Source organism: Salmo salar, chromosome 13 (assembly GCF_965601325.2).
Source record: "Salmo salar chromosome 13, fSalSal1, whole genome shotgun sequence".
Classification (NCBI taxonomy): domain Eukaryota; kingdom Metazoa; phylum Chordata; class Actinopteri; order Salmoniformes; family Salmonidae; genus Salmo; species Salmo salar.
Genome location: NC_138303.1, coordinates 77,655,292 through 77,672,921, shown reverse-complemented (window position 1 = coordinate 77,672,921; position 17,630 = coordinate 77,655,292). Strand labels below are relative to the sequence as shown.

At 42.8% G+C, this 17,630-nt stretch overlaps 2 protein-coding genes across 3 annotated transcripts in view; both read right to left on the bottom strand.

Moving 5' to 3' along the window:
• Window positions 1-854: 854 nt before the first annotated feature.
• Window positions 855-12,997, bottom strand: LOC106568002 (arginine--tRNA ligase, cytoplasmic). Of its 2 annotated transcripts, none has more exons than XM_082960347.1 (15): window positions 12,838-12,997; window positions 10,975-11,109; window positions 10,461-10,649; window positions 10,061-10,169; window positions 9,541-9,641; window positions 9,327-9,448; window positions 8,819-8,939; window positions 8,035-8,164; window positions 7,219-7,323; window positions 6,732-6,910; window positions 6,139-6,248; window positions 5,248-5,353; window positions 3,505-3,677; window positions 2,218-2,465; window positions 855-1,091 (listed from the first exon to the last, which is right to left on the bottom strand). In XM_082960347.1, exons 1-15 carry the CDS (start codon window positions 12,880-12,882, stop codon window positions 1,054-1,056), a joined length of 1,911 nt encoding a protein of 636 aa, XP_082816473.1. In that variant the 5' UTR covers window positions 12,883-12,997; the 3' UTR covers window positions 855-1,053. The 2 variants fall into 2 exon arrangements, with proteins under 2 accessions (XP_082816473.1, XP_013993449.1); XM_014137974.3 differs by having other exon boundaries at window positions 855-1,096; window positions 12,838-12,996.
• Window positions 12,998-13,250: 253 nt separating this feature from the next.
• The window catches only part of wwc1 (WW and C2 domain containing 1), a 50,423-nt gene continuing 46,043 nt past the window's right edge, over window positions 13,251-17,630 (bottom strand). Inside the window, exon 22 of the mRNA XM_014137976.3 lies at window positions 13,251-17,358. Coding sequence (XP_013993451.1) covers window positions 17,292-17,358 — 67 coding nt within the window. The 3' untranslated portion in view covers window positions 13,251-17,291. The remainder of the gene's footprint in view (window positions 17,359-17,630) is intronic.

Below are 17,630 nucleotides of genomic sequence, written 5' to 3'. Positions count from 1 at the left end.
CGAATGACATCCCCAAGAGGTAAAATATATAGTGAAAACAATAGTGGTCCTAAAACGGAACCTTGAGGAACACCGAAATTTACAATTGATTTGTCAGAGGACAAACCATTCACAGAGACAAACTGATATCTTTCCGACAGATAAGATCTAAACCAGGCCAGAACTTGTCCATGTAGACCAATTTGGGTTTCCAATCTCTCCAAAAGAATGTGGTGATCGATGGTATCAAAAGCGGCACTAAGATCTAGGAGCACGAGGACAGATGCAGAGCCTCGGTCTGACGTCATTAAAAGGTCATTTACCACCTTCACAAGTGCAGTCTCAGTGCTATGATGGGGTCTAAAACCAGACTGAAGCGTTTCGTATACATTGTTTGTCTTCAGGAAGGCAGTCAGTTGCTGTGCAACAGCTTTTTCTAAAATTTTGGAGAGGAATGGAAGATTCGATATAGGCCGATAGTTTTTTATAATTTCTGGATCAAGATTCGGCTTTTTCAAGAGAGGCTTTATTACTGCCACTTTTAGTGAGCTTGGTACACATCCGGTGGATAGAGAGCCGTTTATTATGTTCAACATAGGAGGGCCAAGCACAGGAAGCAGCTCTTTCAGTAGTTTAGTTGGAATAGGGTCCAGTATGCAGCTTGAGGGTTTGGAGGCCATGATTATTTTCATCATTGCGTCAAGAGATATAGTACTAAAACACTTTAGTATCTCCCTTGATCCTAGGTCCTGGCAGAGTTGTGCAGACTCAGGACAATGGAGCTTTGGAGGAATACCCAGATTTAAAGAGGAGTCTGTAATTTGCTTGGTAGGTATTCTGACATTTATATGGAGAATGATGAGCAGGGTGCCAGATCCTTTTTTTGACAAGCAGTAATTTTTATTTGGTATACAGTAAGATCCCAGGTGACAATGGGTGGAAGTGGCTCTATTTTTCGGTCGTCTGAGGAGATGGGAGGAGGGCATTGTGATGTCGCTGTGATGAGGTCACATCCTGGAGACAGGGTTGATGCCCAGGATATCGAAGCCTTTGGCCATGATGGCGGCAGTGGCGTCACATAGGAGCATCCTCCACATGTTTACCTTTACCACCTCACCTGTCGAGAGAGAGAGAGACAGGACAGCGAGAGAGATGGGTCAACACATAGATCGGAGGTCATTTCAATCCAATAAAATGACACAGAATCACATCCCAATAATAGAGCAGTCACTAAATCAATGTTCACGATTCAACGATCCATGGGACAATCAGGAGATCCAATAGAAATTAAGCCAGAGGGAGGGCAAATGAAACAGACAAGTCATTATAGGACATGGACATTGATGTAATTGACAAACAATACCACTTCTCCTTCATTTACACTAACAAATCATCTGTTATTGTCATATTAGAGTCATTCAAGCACTTGGTAATGTCCATGCCATTGTCATCCAATGACATACATCCCAGTCAGCTCCTTTAAAATCAGTTTAAAAAAGGATGACTAAAGGAAAGAGAGGGTGTTATTGAGAGCCACCCATAGACTACTCATGAGACTTCCATTGGTCTGTAGACCAGCATTTGTATGGTTAAAACTCAAATTGGCCTTCATTGTTACTAAGGGTGGAAAACAAGCTGACATTCAGAATGTAATTCTTTACAGTCTAAGCATTGGGGGAGAGGAGGTGCTAAACTGACATATGGATTTTTTTTAAGGATGGTCATACTATGGATCATTTAGCTATTTGATTTAGAATTTTAGGAACCCTTTAGGTATAAAAAAAAAAAAAAAGACAAATGATTTGATAAAATATTGATGTTGACCTTTACTACTAAAGCCCATAGAAACGCATGGAATAACATTCATAAATGGAAAAAAGGTACAGTCAAAGAATAAATCATAAGAAACAAGGTTGAAGCGTCGGTCACTAAAATAAATACATATATACACACACACTTTTTATCTTTATTTAACTAGGCAAGTCAGTTAAGAACAAATTCTTATTTTCAATGACGGCCTAGGAACAGTGGGTTAACTGCCTGTTCAGGCATAAACACACACACTGTAGCATTCCATGTGAAACAGGTTGAGAGAATGTCAAGAGCGTGCAAACCAGCATTTAGTATGGACCATTGGATGGATGGATGGATGGATGGATGTATAGATGAATGGAGACAGATCAACTAATAGAAAGACGGACACTCTCAGCCTCCATCACCCCAGTGTCTCTGCCCTACCTGTCTGGCGGTCCTTCTCGATACAGTAACAGCTGTCGTAGAACTCTGTGAAGGTCGTGGCCAGCTCATACAGGTAGTCACAAAGCGTGTGGAGCAGCAGGTCATCCAGGATCTTCTGCAGGATCTCAGGGAAGCGCAGGAGACACTTGCCCAACTTCCACTCCTTGTCGTGCTCCAAGAGCAACTCCGTGGTCTCTGCTGCTTTACGGAGCGCTGCCTCGTCGATGTTAGCCAACCGGGCTATGGACCTGCAGACACAGGAGGGGAAGGGATATGTGAAGTAGGATATAAATGGCAGACCAGTTCCATTTTATAAAGTGTACCTACATTGTGATTACATTGTAACTAGGCAGGTTATCACATGATTATAGCAACACGAGTTAGGTGGGACTATAATTTATTTGAAAATCCCTGGTGATGCTGCAGATCCAGATTGTTCAGTTCATTGGAGCATAATCTCTCTTGGACAGATGAAATGGGGAGAATCTGTCAAGGCTCACATAGAATTATGTGATTACAAGCAGCAGTAGTTCCTGGTTTTGGGTATTGAATCATTGATTATTTGGACGAATCAGGATGCGGCGAAGGTAGTGCTTAAACTGGCGCAGTGATTTTCAAGCTTGTGTGAGGATGATAAATGGTTTCCACTAGATTCCACAGCCACATAGTCAAAACTGTGTATATCATAAAAATGTATTCCCTTTTTGGCCATGATAAACATGGGTGAAATTAGCCAAAGGGAGGGGTTTGGCCCAGAGTTTCCGTTTGCAAGGGAGGCGACTTCGCTTCCTTCGCACAAAAGGTAATCACAATTGTTAATGGCATTTCCCCCCAGAAGTAAAACAGGAAATGACAAACTTTCGTGAGATAATTTTACTTCTGGGTAACTGAGATTAGTTGGAGCATGATGCCGGCTATCAAAAGAGACTATATCTGATCCTGACTGGGACTGACAGTGAACCAAATGATCCCAGAACAATACCATTGTGTTCTTTAGCTATCTACAACTGCAGATCTACAAGATGAGCAGCATCCGGGGTTTCAAACCCAATGCTCAAACAAGCGTGTGTAACCCCAGTTTCCCTCCACAGCAGGAGCCACCGCCACCTGTGAGTGCACTATTGACTTAGTGTGTTACCATCGACCACCCTGAAGAAGACGGCTTTTCCCCCCTCCACTCGTGTACAGATAAATGGAGACAGATTGGGGGCGTGGCAACTCTGGGTTAATACCACCAGGGGACTGTAAGGGTAGGGGGGTGAGTGTAGCTCCCCAGGGATGGCTCACCTGATGCGGGTGAAGGCGTATAGGAGGTAGGCGGCCGTGTTGCCCCGGTCGTCCAGCATCTTGTCGAAGGAGAACACATAGTCGTTGATGCGGTTGTGAGACAGGTCGGCGTACTTGATGCAGCCAAATGCCACCGAGCGCTGGGCCTTGGTCAGATCCTCCGTGCTCAGAACCTGGGGCAGACAGACATCTTATAATCAGAGTTACAGCCAATCAGCATGTGTTCAGTCACTTGGCATCTGGGATGGGTCACAACTTGTTTCTGTGTGTCACAAGATATCTGGGACAAGTTGAAGTACTGTAGTGCTATGAGTTGGACCTGTCATTCTGACATCCATGTTGAGTCAAATACCCTGTTAGGTATGGACAGGCTCACAAGTAACGAGAGAGAGTGGATTGTGTTCTTTAGCATTTGTATAGGATTTGTGTGCTTGAGTGTTTTGAGCAGGGCGGGTTTATTTTAATGAGGTTGGGACAAACAAATCAAATTGTATTTGTCACATGCACTGAATAGAACAATGTAGACCTTACCGTGAAATGCTTACTTACAAGCCCTTAACCAACAATGCAGTTTGAAGAAAATATAGTTAAGAAAATATTTACTAAATAAACTAAAGTAAAAAAATGAAAAAAAAAAAAATAAGTTACAACAAAATAATAATGAGGCTGTATACAAGGGGTACCGATACCCAGTCAATGTACGGGGGGTACAGGTTAGTCAAGGTAATTTATACATGTAGGTAGGGGTAAAGTGACTATGCATAGATAATAAACAGTGAGTAGTAGCAGTGTAAAAACAAGGGGGGGGGGGTCAGGATGCTCTCGATGGTGCAGCTATAGAACTTTTTGATGATCTGAGGATCCATGCCAAATCTTTTCAGTCCCCTGAGGGGGAAAAGGCTTTGTCGTGACCTCTTCACAACATTCTTGGTCGTCTGGAACAGCTGGTTCTCTCATGCATGCTTCATGTGGCAGGGTTGGGCGCGTGGCCAGCCCTGTGGTGCCAACGATGCTACGTCGGGGCCTGGAAAGAAACGGGCTGAGGGGGGTACGCTTACTGCACTAACAAAATAAAAAGATCTCAGAATAGATCTGAGTTGGCTCCCTCATCCGGCGTTTGCTTAATTGATTACGCCCTAGGGAACAGCGCAATTATACGCCCACTAACTTTTCCGCATAATTTAATGCAGCGTGGGTAACTTTCGATATCCTTGACAATTATAGGCTTAGCAGAAACATAACAGCCAAACCACACTTCAGAGAACCTCTTCTTGCTTCATAGAAACAAACACAAGTAATAGGATCAGAAAAAAAAGAGGCGGGCTGCGATTTGCAGGCAGACAGCTATGCCAGGTGGAAGCAGTATGCGTTTCTGTATCCCAAAAGCCTTTAGAAAACCAAGATTAGAGAGAGAGGCATCGTTTCACAGTGCTGTGTTCAACCTAGGAGACAATCTGCAAGAGCAGTAGCTGTTCGTTCTCTGTTTAAAACTCCAAATGGACTCACTGTTGTGCTTCAGTAAAGACTTCACACAGCCAGGCTAGTTTCACACTCATTAGTAAGATGACTGTTCAGGCTGTAGTAATGATGTTTTCTACACTCTCCTGTCAGTGCTTGGGTGGGTGCGTACTTTCGTCCCAGCCAAGTACTATCAACTATCACACCTGATTTGGCCTTGCAAAGAGTTGAAGAGTTTATGGCTATGCAGTAATGTTGGAAAGACAGGCAGCATCCATTCTTCACCTTGTCCCTGTCCTTCTCCTTGAGTTTTTCCATGGACCTCTTCAGGCCTTCGTCCAGCAGGTCCATCAGCCTCACCGTGTCCCCGGAGCGAGTCTTAAACTTCTTTCTGTGGACAAACAGACAAAGACAACACTCAGGCCCTGTTCAAATCCACCTCAAAAACACATCGTTCCTTCCTTCACCACTAATCTGACATAAGTAGTGTTCCACTTGCATGGCTCTATCCAATCATGTTCAATGAATGAAATCATGTTGAATTAGTGATCATGAGAAAGGAAGTGTGCTTTTCCACTTTCCCATGTTGAACTGTGACCAGCGTTTGACAGTGCTTCAGCTTCCTCCCAGCCTACAGCGAAGTACCAGGCGCTAACCACCACTTAGTTGGCTCCTCTCACCTCCACTACAGCCTCTTACGACCAACACAACACATTCTCTGCCTGTGTTTGATGTTTTATTAATGCACTAGGTGACATTATCTGCTCGGTAACGATACTCCGAGTAGCCATACACAACAAGACGATGCGCGACCAATGGGCCAATAGAGCAAATAATGGACAAATAAAAGCTAAGTGTGCTAATTCAATAGGCTGCTGAGGCCACAAGTGGGTGGGGTGGGTGTTCTCTTGGACGGCCCAGTACAGTATACTGAGCTATGAACACTAAATTAGGCATGTGTCTGTGATTGTTGGAGTATGCCAATCTGGGTCGCATTCATTAGGCACCAAATGGAAGAAAATGTACTGAAACAGGAGGGGCACCCTGGACTTGTCCAATAAGAATCACTCATTTTTGTTTTCTGTTGCAAACTCTTTTAAAACTGTTTTATTGTTGTGTGCCCTAATGAATAAGACCCTGGAAAAAAAATTACTTAAATAATTTGTAGATACTCACTTATCCTCTCCTAGCACCACTCCGAAACCAGCATGCTCCACTCGTGTCACATTGGGGTCATACCAGCCAATCATCTGAGCCGCTGCAAACACTACCTGGAAGTGGGTGCCCTGTTGTGAAGTAAAAAAACAGACATGCGCATAATAAAACTAGAGTCACAAAAAAAAAAATGAACAAAAAAGAATTGAACGCCGGTTGAATGTTTTGACAGAGTTTGACAGACTATTAGTGACGGTGAGCCTAATGATTTTGCATGTATGATCCATTCCAGTAGAAACTTCAACAGCATAAAAATGACAGGGAACACTCAGACAAGGCAATGCTTGTGGTCTTGAACTACAGTGAGTGGGCAGCACTCTGAAGTCCCCTACTCATACCAGTCCCTGACAGTCTTCTCACAGAGAAACCAAGACACAAGCACATTTTCAGCAGGTGACACCGTGGGTGTCAAAGCTAGGACCTCAGAGGCACAACAGAGGTAGCATGGTCCCAAATGCTATCCTTGTCAAAGCCAAACATGTATCACATGACAATGAGTAGGCATGATGGCACAAACAGACTGGCACTCGGACTTCCCTCCACACCCTTCTCACCTGGCCGCTGTCCGTCACGTAGATGATGATGTCTGCCTTCTCGTCAAAGAGCCGGTGGCGCAGGGCGGCCAGGTCTGATGTGTCGTACGTGTAGCCACCGTCAGACTTCACCACCGTCAGGGGGATCTGCTGGCCCGGGGCAAACACTATCTTACGGCCCTCATCCATCTCCACCAGGCCTGGAGGGAGGGAGGGAAAGAGAGTGAGTGAGTGAGTGAGTGAGTGAGTGAGTGAGTGAGTGAGTGAGTGAGTGAGTGAGTGAGTGAGTGAGTGAGTGAGTGAGTGAGGAAAAAATGAGTGCGAGTATTGCTGAGACAACAGTGCCCCCTTCTGGTCACATAGGCCAACTACAGCAAACTGCACAGTACAGCAACCAACCTGAGCCGAAGAGTACATGATGTCCTTCTAGCTCAATATGAATAAGCTGAAAATCAACTGAATGACAACGTAAAGCTATCTTTGTTTTGATTGATTCAAACTGAATGACCTTTGGCCTCAAACTCTTTAACCACGGCGGTCATCTTCTCCTGGTAGAAGGACTCTCCTCTCTCGATGATCTGGATGTCCAGACAGTTGTAGACCTTCTGGAATTCTACGAGAGACATAAAGACAAGAGTTGGAGGGTAAATCTCTGTTAGAGTACAGTAGCAACACCAGGGGAATATCAGTACTAAACACACTGCATGTCTTTGGATGAGACTCGAGGAAATGAAGTCACTCATTCAGTGGAAGAAAAAAAAGAAGAGAAAAAGGACGGAGCAACCTAATTGCCCTTCCTCAGCTGGGTCTCCGTGGGGACTGATGGCTGATAAAGGCATTGGGAACATATTGTCTCTCTCTCTCTCCCCATCTGTCACGTCAAGGTTTAAATCCTTCCAGAGATCGCACACAGTATGGAGAGCTGTGACCTGTCAGAGGTCTGACGCCTCACGCCTGCCATGACCTTTATCACACACACACACATTAAACAGAACTGACAATAGAGCAGTCACCATGAAAACTAGTGTGAAGAACCTCATCACCCCATGTGAACCTCCCATTTTGAAGATTTGAAAAACTCCATGATGCTGATAAACATCTCAAAGTCCAATATGGCCAATGCCACAACTTCATCTGTGTGTCTGATTGTGACCTTTCATTCAAAGCTAAACTACTGCAGCCTATATCTTTATTTTTGTGAATTTACTCATGCTAAATAATGTTATCTTTGACTCTTCACAGTACATGGCATAAGGTCTAACTACCCCTAGATCAAAGCCTTTATAATACATTTTGACTTTCATCATCCATTCATCCCACCCACCATTCCTGGAAACGTCACAGATGAGGTTCCATCCTTTGATGAAAGCTGGGTCTTTGCTCTGCAGCTTGACCACACACTGGTAGGCCCTCTTCTTAAAGTCCTCCTCCTCGTCAAAACGCTTCTTAGACTCCTGGGACACACAGACAGGGAGGAATCACTCCTATCAGTAATCGGTGTTGGAGGGCCAGTAGGAGGCACTCTTTCCTCGGGTCTAAAAAATATCCCAATGTCCCAATATCCCAATCACAGGGCTGTGATTGGGGACACTGCCCTGTGTAGGGTGCAGACTTTTGGATGGGACGTTAAACGGGTGCCCTGACTCTCTGTGGTCACTAAAGATCCCATTGCACTTATTGTAAGAGTAGGGGTGTTAACCCCTGGTGTCCTGGCTAAATTCCCAATCTGGCCCTCATACCATCACGGCCACCTAATCATCCCCAGCTTACAATTGGCTCATTCATCCCCCTCCTCTCCCCTGAAACTATTCCCCAGGTCGTTGCTGTAAATGAGAATGTGTTCTCAGTCAACTTACCTGGTAAAATAACGGTACTTTAAAAAAAAAAAATTAAATCAGCAGGGGAGACAATAGGTAACATATCTGATGACGACTAGTGAGGAACAGAATGTATTGGATGCCCAGGATAGTCACACAACTCAAAAGTTGGCCAGAGGAAAGGACATGCCATGTCTGATGCCATACCCTTTTCCTTTTCTTTTTTTAAACCCACCACCTCCATCTAGTGGTCAACTTTATAGAAAAAGCAGGTGTTTTGGGTGGACTCACTTTGTAGAAGGCCTGCAGGTCTCCGATAGGAGGCGATACGGTCAGGTAGTTTGGGAACTTGTCTTGCAGGTGAGCGATGAGCATCCCAAACTGGGTGCCCCAGTCCCCTACGTGATTCAGCCTGTGGTACAAAACACAAATAAATGCAGTGATAACATGGTAAACAAACACTCACACAAAAAAGGATTTACTGCAGGGCAGGATGTCACACAAATACACTAGCATACGGTGCAATGTAGGGGTGGCTCTGGCTCAGTTGGCATTCATTTGGCTCAGTTATGGTATATTTGTGACTGGCATTTGCTACAGCTGTTTAATAATGTACCACAAAAACTATACACACATTCATAGGTTTTGTTTAGGTACTGTTTTATTACCATTTATTACACCATGTACTTTAAGTAAACACCTGGTCATTTCTGTACCATAAAATAAAGTGTTACCAGTACACTTCAAAAAGATCAACTGAATTTGTATTTTTACATCATATCTTTACTGACGTACTGACCTCAAGACGTCGTAGCCCAGGAACTCAAAGAGACGACACATGCTGTCACCAATGATTGTGGAGCGCAGGTGACCGACATGCATCTCCTTGGCGATGTTAGGAGATGAGAAGTCCACAACCACCTAGAAAACCCAAACACACAGAAGATTCATCCCCACATTTAAATAGGGAAAAGGGCAACGGTTGGGTCCGTAAAAGCAGGATGTTCGCCTACCTTCTTCTTGCTCTCTAAGGGAGGAGGTTGGACACCGTTGAGTAGCAGGTTGGTCAGCAGTTTGGACACAAACGATCTCTTAAGGTGAACATTGATGAACCCTGAGGGTACAAAAAGCAATGTAACGGCCCTCAGTACATTGAGCACATGACTATAATCAATTCAATCTAGAATCCTTAGTTGCTGCATCCATTTTTGTACTTAGAAATTAATTATATATACCCATTGATTCTTGAAGAATATAACTTATAAATAAATGCCTTATGAGCTCAAACTGTAATACCCCTTCAAAACCAAAAATAAGCTTGGTTGTCTCCATTGTTCGTAAACTATGTAAATGTGAACAAACACTGTATATAGCCTTAAAACATGGTTAAAACTATATCATGGATGGTCAGTCTTGGCATCTATAGCTCAGACTATGAATTTCAGAGTGGTCACATTTCTCCAGGCCCATCCCTCAGCTTTGTGTTTGTTTCAACTAAGGACTCTATCTTAAATATTGTATGCGGGCAAAAACCTGGTCCAGCAATTTCTGTCTTCTCAATGAGCTCATTGTCAGGAATGTTCTTCTGAATATTCTCAGCGATCTCCCTGGGGTTAACTTTCAGGCCCTTTGATTTCATCATCTGAAACACAAGTCCAAAACAATTACACTCCCATTTCATTCACCACCTAACTGTTCAAATGAAAGTTGAGCTGTTGATATTTAGGCTATATGCTAAACTCTCTCAGAAAGAGCAATCGATAGAGACTGAAAGAAAGAGTTACAGTGGGAGAGAGATCAGTGGGAGAGAGATCAGAGGGAGAGCGAGACAACACAAACACATATCAAAACAGGTAAGAAATTAAGAGTGAGTGTAAAAGAGATTCAGAGAAAAGAAGAGTCAGAATAAGATCCATCAGTGTTCTAGTCCCACCTGGGCCATGGCCATAGCGCTGTTACACTGGTAGTCCCCAAACTTGGCCTGCTGGTTGGGGGTGACGGCCAGGGGAGGGTTCTCCAGGTCGGGGCAGGCCTCCCGGATGGCCTCCCCAAAGATCTCCTGCAGGCGCTGGTTGATGTTCATCATGGTTTTACTGCACTGGCTCCTCTCCTCCTGCAGACTCTGGATAGGGAAAATAGACAGAGAGCACTACAATACAATGTATAGAGGACAATCTATAAAGGCAACCCAGAATTTCTCCTCCCCTCCCACAGGATCTTTGGGGGAGAGCATAGAGACAGCCCTTCACTAGAACTTATAGAGCAACTGAGCCTCTGTCTCTCTCTCTCACCCTCTCTTCTGACCAGTAATGAAAGAGGACATAACAGGTGAAACTAAGCATTTAGTCACCTCCTGTGTTGTGTACATGAACAAGAACGATAGCTCAATCTCATAACATGAATGTAGCTAGAGCGGCGTGTGGAAGGTCCTACTAGTGATCACTCACCCTTTTGAGGACATTGAGGCGGTATTTGAGCTTGGCATTCTCCTCTCTCAGCCCATCCAGGTGTGAGGACAAGCCCAGGCCCTGTGGGTTCTTCAGGCTCTCGAGCTCTGCAGTCAGGGAATGGATCTCCAGCTCCTAGACGGAGAAAGAGTTCACTGTCAACAAAATGTCCTGCCTCTACGAAAACATTGGTTGAGGTACAATGTGCAGTGTACGACAATATTCAGGCCTTTGACTCATAAACTAAGGCTAAGGTACTGATATGAGCACAGATTGAGGAAATCAGATGTCACACCCGTCAGAACAAAATTGAAACCGTCAGCTAGCTAAGTTAGCTAGCAAATTCTTGTCTATTACAGAATAATGTTGATTTAATATGATTGTTATCAGTAAATGTCTAGATGGGAAGGGTGTTTTCAACACAGTCCCGTGTGTCTCAGTTGGTAGAGCATGGTGTTTGCAACGCCAGGGTTGTGGGTTCGATTCCCACGGGGGACCAGTACGAAAAAAATGTATGAAATGTATGCATTCACTACTGTAAGTCGCTCTGGATAAGAGCTTCTGCTAAATGACTAAAATGTAAATGTAAAAATGTAAAACTTTATATAAACATTTTTAAAAACTAGGTGAAATCATGACGTCAGTGATCTTCAGGTTGAAAGTCGGAGCTCTAGAAAGATGCCCGAGTTTCAGACTTTCAATTCCGATTTTGATGACCGTTCAAAACGATTTTTCCCAGACCGGATCTTGATTTTTTCTGAGTTCCCAGTTGTTTTGAATGCGACATGAGTGACAGCTGACTTACCTGTTAATTGGTGTAAAAATACTATTATTTACATATGACAACTTTTACTTTACTACATTCCTAAAGAAAATAATGTACTTTTTACTCCATACATTTTCCCTGACACACCCAAAACATTTATTTTTACTGTGCTTAACTACGTTGGTAACCAGTTTATAATTGCAATAAGGCACCTCAGGGGTTTGTGGTATATGGCTAAGGGATGTAATCAGGCATTCCATGTAAGAACAGCCCTTAGCCGTGGTATATTGGCCATATACCACACCCCTCCTGCCTTATTGCTTAAATAATGTCTGTGTGTTGGAGTGTGCCCCTGCCTCTCCGTACATTTTTTTTAAACAAGAAAATTGTGCAGTCTGGTTTGCTTATTATAAGGAAATTGAAATTACTAATACTTTTACCTTCGATGCTTAAGTATATTTTAGCAATTACATTTACTTTTGATACTTAACAGGTTTAGTATATTTATAACCACTTACTTTTAGACTTTTACTCAAGTAACTAACTGCCGAGTGGTGCAGCGGTATAAGGCACTGAATCTCAGTGCTACAGGCGTCACTACAGACATCCTGGTTCGAATCCAGCCTGTATCACAATCGGCCGTGATTGGGAGTCCCGTGATTGGGAGTCCCATAGGGCGGCGCACATTGGCCCAGCGTCGTCCGGGTTTGGCCGGTGTAGGTCGTCATTGTAAATACGCATTTATTCTTAACTGACTTGCCTAGTTAAATAAAGGTAAAATAAATAAAATATAATTGAGTCGTTTTCTATTAAAGGTATCTTTACTTTTAGTATGACAATTGGGTCATTTTTCACACGCGCAGAGAGCGAGACTGCCTGGCTAGAATACAACAAAGATAACACTTTAGCAGATTTCAAGCAGCTAGCAACCTGCTGCAATGTTTAGCTAGTTACAAGCAGAACTACAAGCTGGCTAGCTGCCTTGCCACACATTACGTCAGCAACTAGCCCACATGTCCACGTTTGCGGAGCTAAACTTGCTTAATTTCATTGCATTATTGCAAACCAAGAGGTATACGTAAAGTATCAGAGCTGACCTGCTGTTGAAGTCGGGACGTGTAATCAGCCACAGGATCTCCCATTTTCAGTACAAGTATAGAACAGTAAATTAGCGTCTGCTTCTGTTGCTAAATGACTTTTTTGGAATGCGAGTTGAACCCGGCTTAGATGAGGAAGAGGCATTGAAGTTAAATGTCGGAAATTCCATTTACCGCCCTCGTGTGGGATACCCAATGTACTACCACAGACGAATAGGTAGGTACTACAGTCATGGGCTATAACGTTATGCTTGAACTTTCAAAACATAGCAAGTGTTACATTTTATTGCTACTTATTGCAGTTTTGTTTTTTTATCAAAGCGTTTGTCAAAATTCAGTGCTCTGCAAATGAGTTTCATTGACATTAAATACACCACAGATACACAAAACAGAGGGGAAAGCGCAGGCAATAGTAGAACAAAAGAACTTATTTTTATTTGTGAAACTACAAAACATTTTTTTTTGTGCTGGTGAAATATTTACAAATCTGGTTGACAGTAGTGTCCATAATAAAATTCACAGCTTTCAGGAGTCTTACGAGAAAGGAAACAAACAGCACACCCAAATCACAAAGTGCAATAAATACATGCTGTATTTCTCAAACCATCTCTATACACATACCAGTCTCATTGCCATCCTTAATACAACAGAGCAAATAATAATCAAAAATGCACTTGAACATCAAAACAAGAATTATATCACAACCTACAAGACAACAAATCATTCATGACCAGCATCAGTTTCTGACATGATTTTTTGATTACTCGAAGCAAGACCTACTACATAATTTGTTTCTGATGAAATGGACTTTTCTACAATATACATGCCGGGTGGTGTTATAGAAAAGTACATTTGAGCCTTTAGTCAATCGTGACTAGCATCAGTTAATCACATAGTACTGTTCTATCCAGACACAGTGTAATCCAATCAGAAGTCCTAATGTAAGACCTCTGTTCCCTCTCTCTACACTGGAGTAAATCATGATTTCTTTTTAAGTAAACAGTTCACATTCAACTGCAAACAGTAGACATTATTTTAGGCAACAAAAAGTTGTGTTCTCTTCTTGGATGGTGACCACATTTTCAACTCCAGTTAAAATCAGATTTCATCTAAAAACAGCACACTCTCCAAAGGATCTAGTCACAGTATACAGTTCATGTCCGATTCCAGTAGAATAAATTGTTGTGCCGTCAACAGTGGCTTTCCTTTACAGTAGTGAGGTGCAACATTGTACAGTTTAATATTCTAAAAGAATGGAAATGGTCCAAAGGAGAAAAAATAACATTTTTGTAACATTATATTTAACTAAATTAAACTGTTTGTATTCAATTTGCAAGGGGTGTCTAGCTAATTGTGTATGACAAAGAGGCTATAAAGATATCACACTAACCTAGAGTGCGCAAGAAAGCAACCCATATTATATCCAGTTGGGTGACTAAGACGGTGTGTGCCTGTGTGATTGCCTACACCATTTAACAGAAAAGTGAAATTGAGAAAACAAAAAGGCAACTTAGCGATAAAAGACAGTGGAGTATCACAATAACCCAAGAAACATTCTTTATCACTAGCTAAAGCTCACAGGTCCAGTTTATGAAAATAGTGCACATCAAGGCAAAAAGACAACCAGTAAGGAAAAGGTAGATGAAAAAAGTAGAGTAGGAATGAAACACTATCTAATCTAACATTAGTAGTATGGGGTAGAGTAGAAAAATCCTTTCTGATGTTCAAATCAGGGTATCATTTTATTCACAGAGTATGAAACATGCAATGTATTCATCAAACTACAAGGCAATGTCAACTGGGGTGGACACTGGACACCAGTGAGTTCTGCTCATCATTTGCAGAACGTTAGAGCCAATTCATACACATTCAAATCCAACAAAGGTCATGTGCTATTACATAAATTCAGTTGCTGGGCCACTCTGGTGTCGTCAACACTGAAGGTGACTTCATTGGAGGACCATTCAGCTGAGGAAGGGAATGTGATTCATTCCACTGACTCCTCTCCACCTTTAGAATCATTGTGCTCATTCTATGGCCAAATTCAATTAGCATTAACCTGTTTGTTTCATTGTCAAACAACCTGTTGTGGATTGGGCAAATCTCTACATTACCACAGTGGTATTAGCCTAGAGTTGAATTGAGCTTCATATCGTCTCTGACTACATCAGGTCTTAGGGTGCTACGTATGTATGGTGTTAAACAGTTTTCCATTGAGAGGGAAAGAAGCTAGCTATGTTTCTGTAGAAAATATGGTTACAGTTCTGGCTTCTCCAATATGAGTAGAATGTAATTCAGGCCTTATATAAATTGGTATCACAATCATGCTTGGTCAACACCAAAAAAAGGCCTGTGTGAGTAGGATTTGTTAAAAAGCTAAATCCAAAACACTCCACAGACATTTGCATCTGCATTGAATATGTGAACAGGGGCCCTTGCCAATGTATATATCCCCTTATGATCACCCCTCCAAACTCTCGTCCAACACATCTCTATCATCTCAAATGCCATCCAAGTGTTTACAGGGAGTGTGAGTAGCACGCTGACTGTTCTGATCTTATCTAGATCACCCACCCTGTACAGTTTCCAGTGGCCTAGTTATAAACAGTTCTCATTTCTCCCTGTACTGCCTGTTGATCCACTAACACGTTTCACTTAATCACATTTCATTAAACACAGACACTACGAGTTGCCTCTGAAGATGACAGACGTGATCATACGCTACACAGAGCCAGATATGTGCTCCCGACTCTACCACTGACACATCGAGAGCAGTGTTGAAAGCCAGTTTTGCCAGGCACCGTGCAGGACTTTGTCAGGTCTCCTAACAGAGAGAGGGCAACATGGCTGGTTTAAGCAGCTCCATATGGTTCCAGATCTGTGTGCTGTCTCACCAACTCCTGTGGTCATTGATGTGACAATGCTCCATGCAGGATGGATACAGTGAGCATTTCTCCTTTGCCACGATAATCCATCCACCTGACAGGTGTAGCATATCAAGAAGCTGGTTAAACAGCCTGATCATTACAAAGCTGCACCTTGTGCTGGGGACAATAAAAGGCCACTAAAATGTGCAGTTTTGTCACACAAAACCCAATGCCACATGTCAAGTTGAGGGAGCGTGCAATATGCATGCTGACTGCAGGAATGTCCACCAGAGCTGTTGTCAGAATTTCCTACCATAAGCCGCCTCCGTCGTTCTAGAGAATTTCGCAGTATTTCCAAACGGCCTCACAACCACAGACCACGTCAGCCCAGGACCTCCACATCCGGCTTCTTCACCTGCGGGATCATCTGAGACCAGCCAGTCAGACAGCTGATGAAACTGAGGAGTATTTCAGTCTGTAATAAACCCCTTTTGTGGGGAAAAAAAACTAATTCTGATTGACTGGGCCTGGCTCCCAAGTGGGTAGGCCTATGCCCTCCCAGGGCCCACCCATCTCAGCGCCCTGTTGTTGCATTTATATTTTTGTTCAGTATACTTGGGAGTTCTGTTGTTCCATGATTTTTGGATCACTTCACTTGGGTTTTGACTCATACAATAAATGTGGAGTTTATCATCAGCAATGACCTTCATCAAATACAAATTAATGACCTTCATAAAATGCACTTCTTTTGTTTCACAATCATAATGTGCTTCGTTAAACGGTGATTCAACAATCAATTCTGCCCAGAGAAGAGCACTCCTCCCACTTCTTCAACCCCTTCACTCTTTTTTAGATTCCTATTTTAAAAGTGCACAAACTATCCAATAAACTACCTGAGTATTAGAGAGAGTTAGTGCAGTTCTTACACAATGCTGAGAGATAGTGTGTGCACCAGTGAGAGTCACTACAAGAGCCATGTACAGTATAGATGGCCTGACTGGTAATACATACACAGTAGACAGTGTGCAGTAATAAGAGAACACAATGCCACTAGGGACAGACAGCCAGTTACAGTATATTGTACAACCAACCAACCACTCATCCGGTCATAGTACACCATTATTCAATCAGAATGTTGATTTTGTAAATGTGTTGTGCTATAAATCATGTTGAAGTAAAGTACCTCTGGGGGGGTCTATATTCACATCTTAGATTACAGCGAGTAAGTGGTCCTGGCTAATGAAAATAACAGCATTTGTCGTCTCTATCTTTTCATATTTCACACAGAAAGCACCGGTGTGGTATTGGAATGACGGTTTTACCGTAAAACATGTAAAGGTAGCTACCAACATCCACTTATTAGTAACAGTAAAATAATGCTACAGAGTGGAGGGGAAAAAAATGCATGTTGCTAGGTGCTAATAACAAAAACTATACAGATGAGCAACTGAGATAAAAATAAAGTTCTAAAAATGTGACGGTTTTTCCTATACATTATTATTCTCCATTCTTCATTATACCACCAGAAGTCTGTGTCAGAGTCATCTCCTTGGAAACAGCAGTTAAGACTGGAATACTTGAAATGCGCTACACGTCGTCGGCAGGCAGATCGGGGATGTTGATCTTTGCACGAGTGAAGAAGGCCATCTTCTCTCTGAAATTAGAAGACTTTCTATCTTCACATGAGCCTAAAAACACAACTAACCCCCCCCCCTTCTAAACAGTGAACAGAACAGATTTTTATTTTGAATGGTGGGCTATGTGCAGTGCTTGACTTAGGCAGGAGCTCACCGGAGCTGAGTACCGGCACCTCAAAATGTTCTACTGCTTGAGCTCCCTTACAGAATATCAGCTCAAAAGTATTGTGGAGCTCCTGCACCTAAACATAAGTATTACCGGCACCCAACATGATTACCGGCCCTATTT

Bases quoted from the DNA above. Each gene is read 5' to 3' on its own strand.
- LOC106568002 (XM_014137974.3), bottom strand. From the start codon at position 12,882: ATGGGAGATCCTGTGGCTGATTACACGTCCCGACTTCAACAGCAG. The intron at 11,110-12,837 runs GTCAGCTCTGAT...TTCTCCGTCTAG, and splicing joins CGTCCCGACTTCAACAGCAG to GAGCTGGAGATCCATTCCCT. The intron at 9,449-9,540 runs GTAGGCGAACAT...TGGGTTTTCTAG, and splicing joins CCTTAGAGAGCAAGAAGAAG to GTGGTTGTGGACTTCTCATC.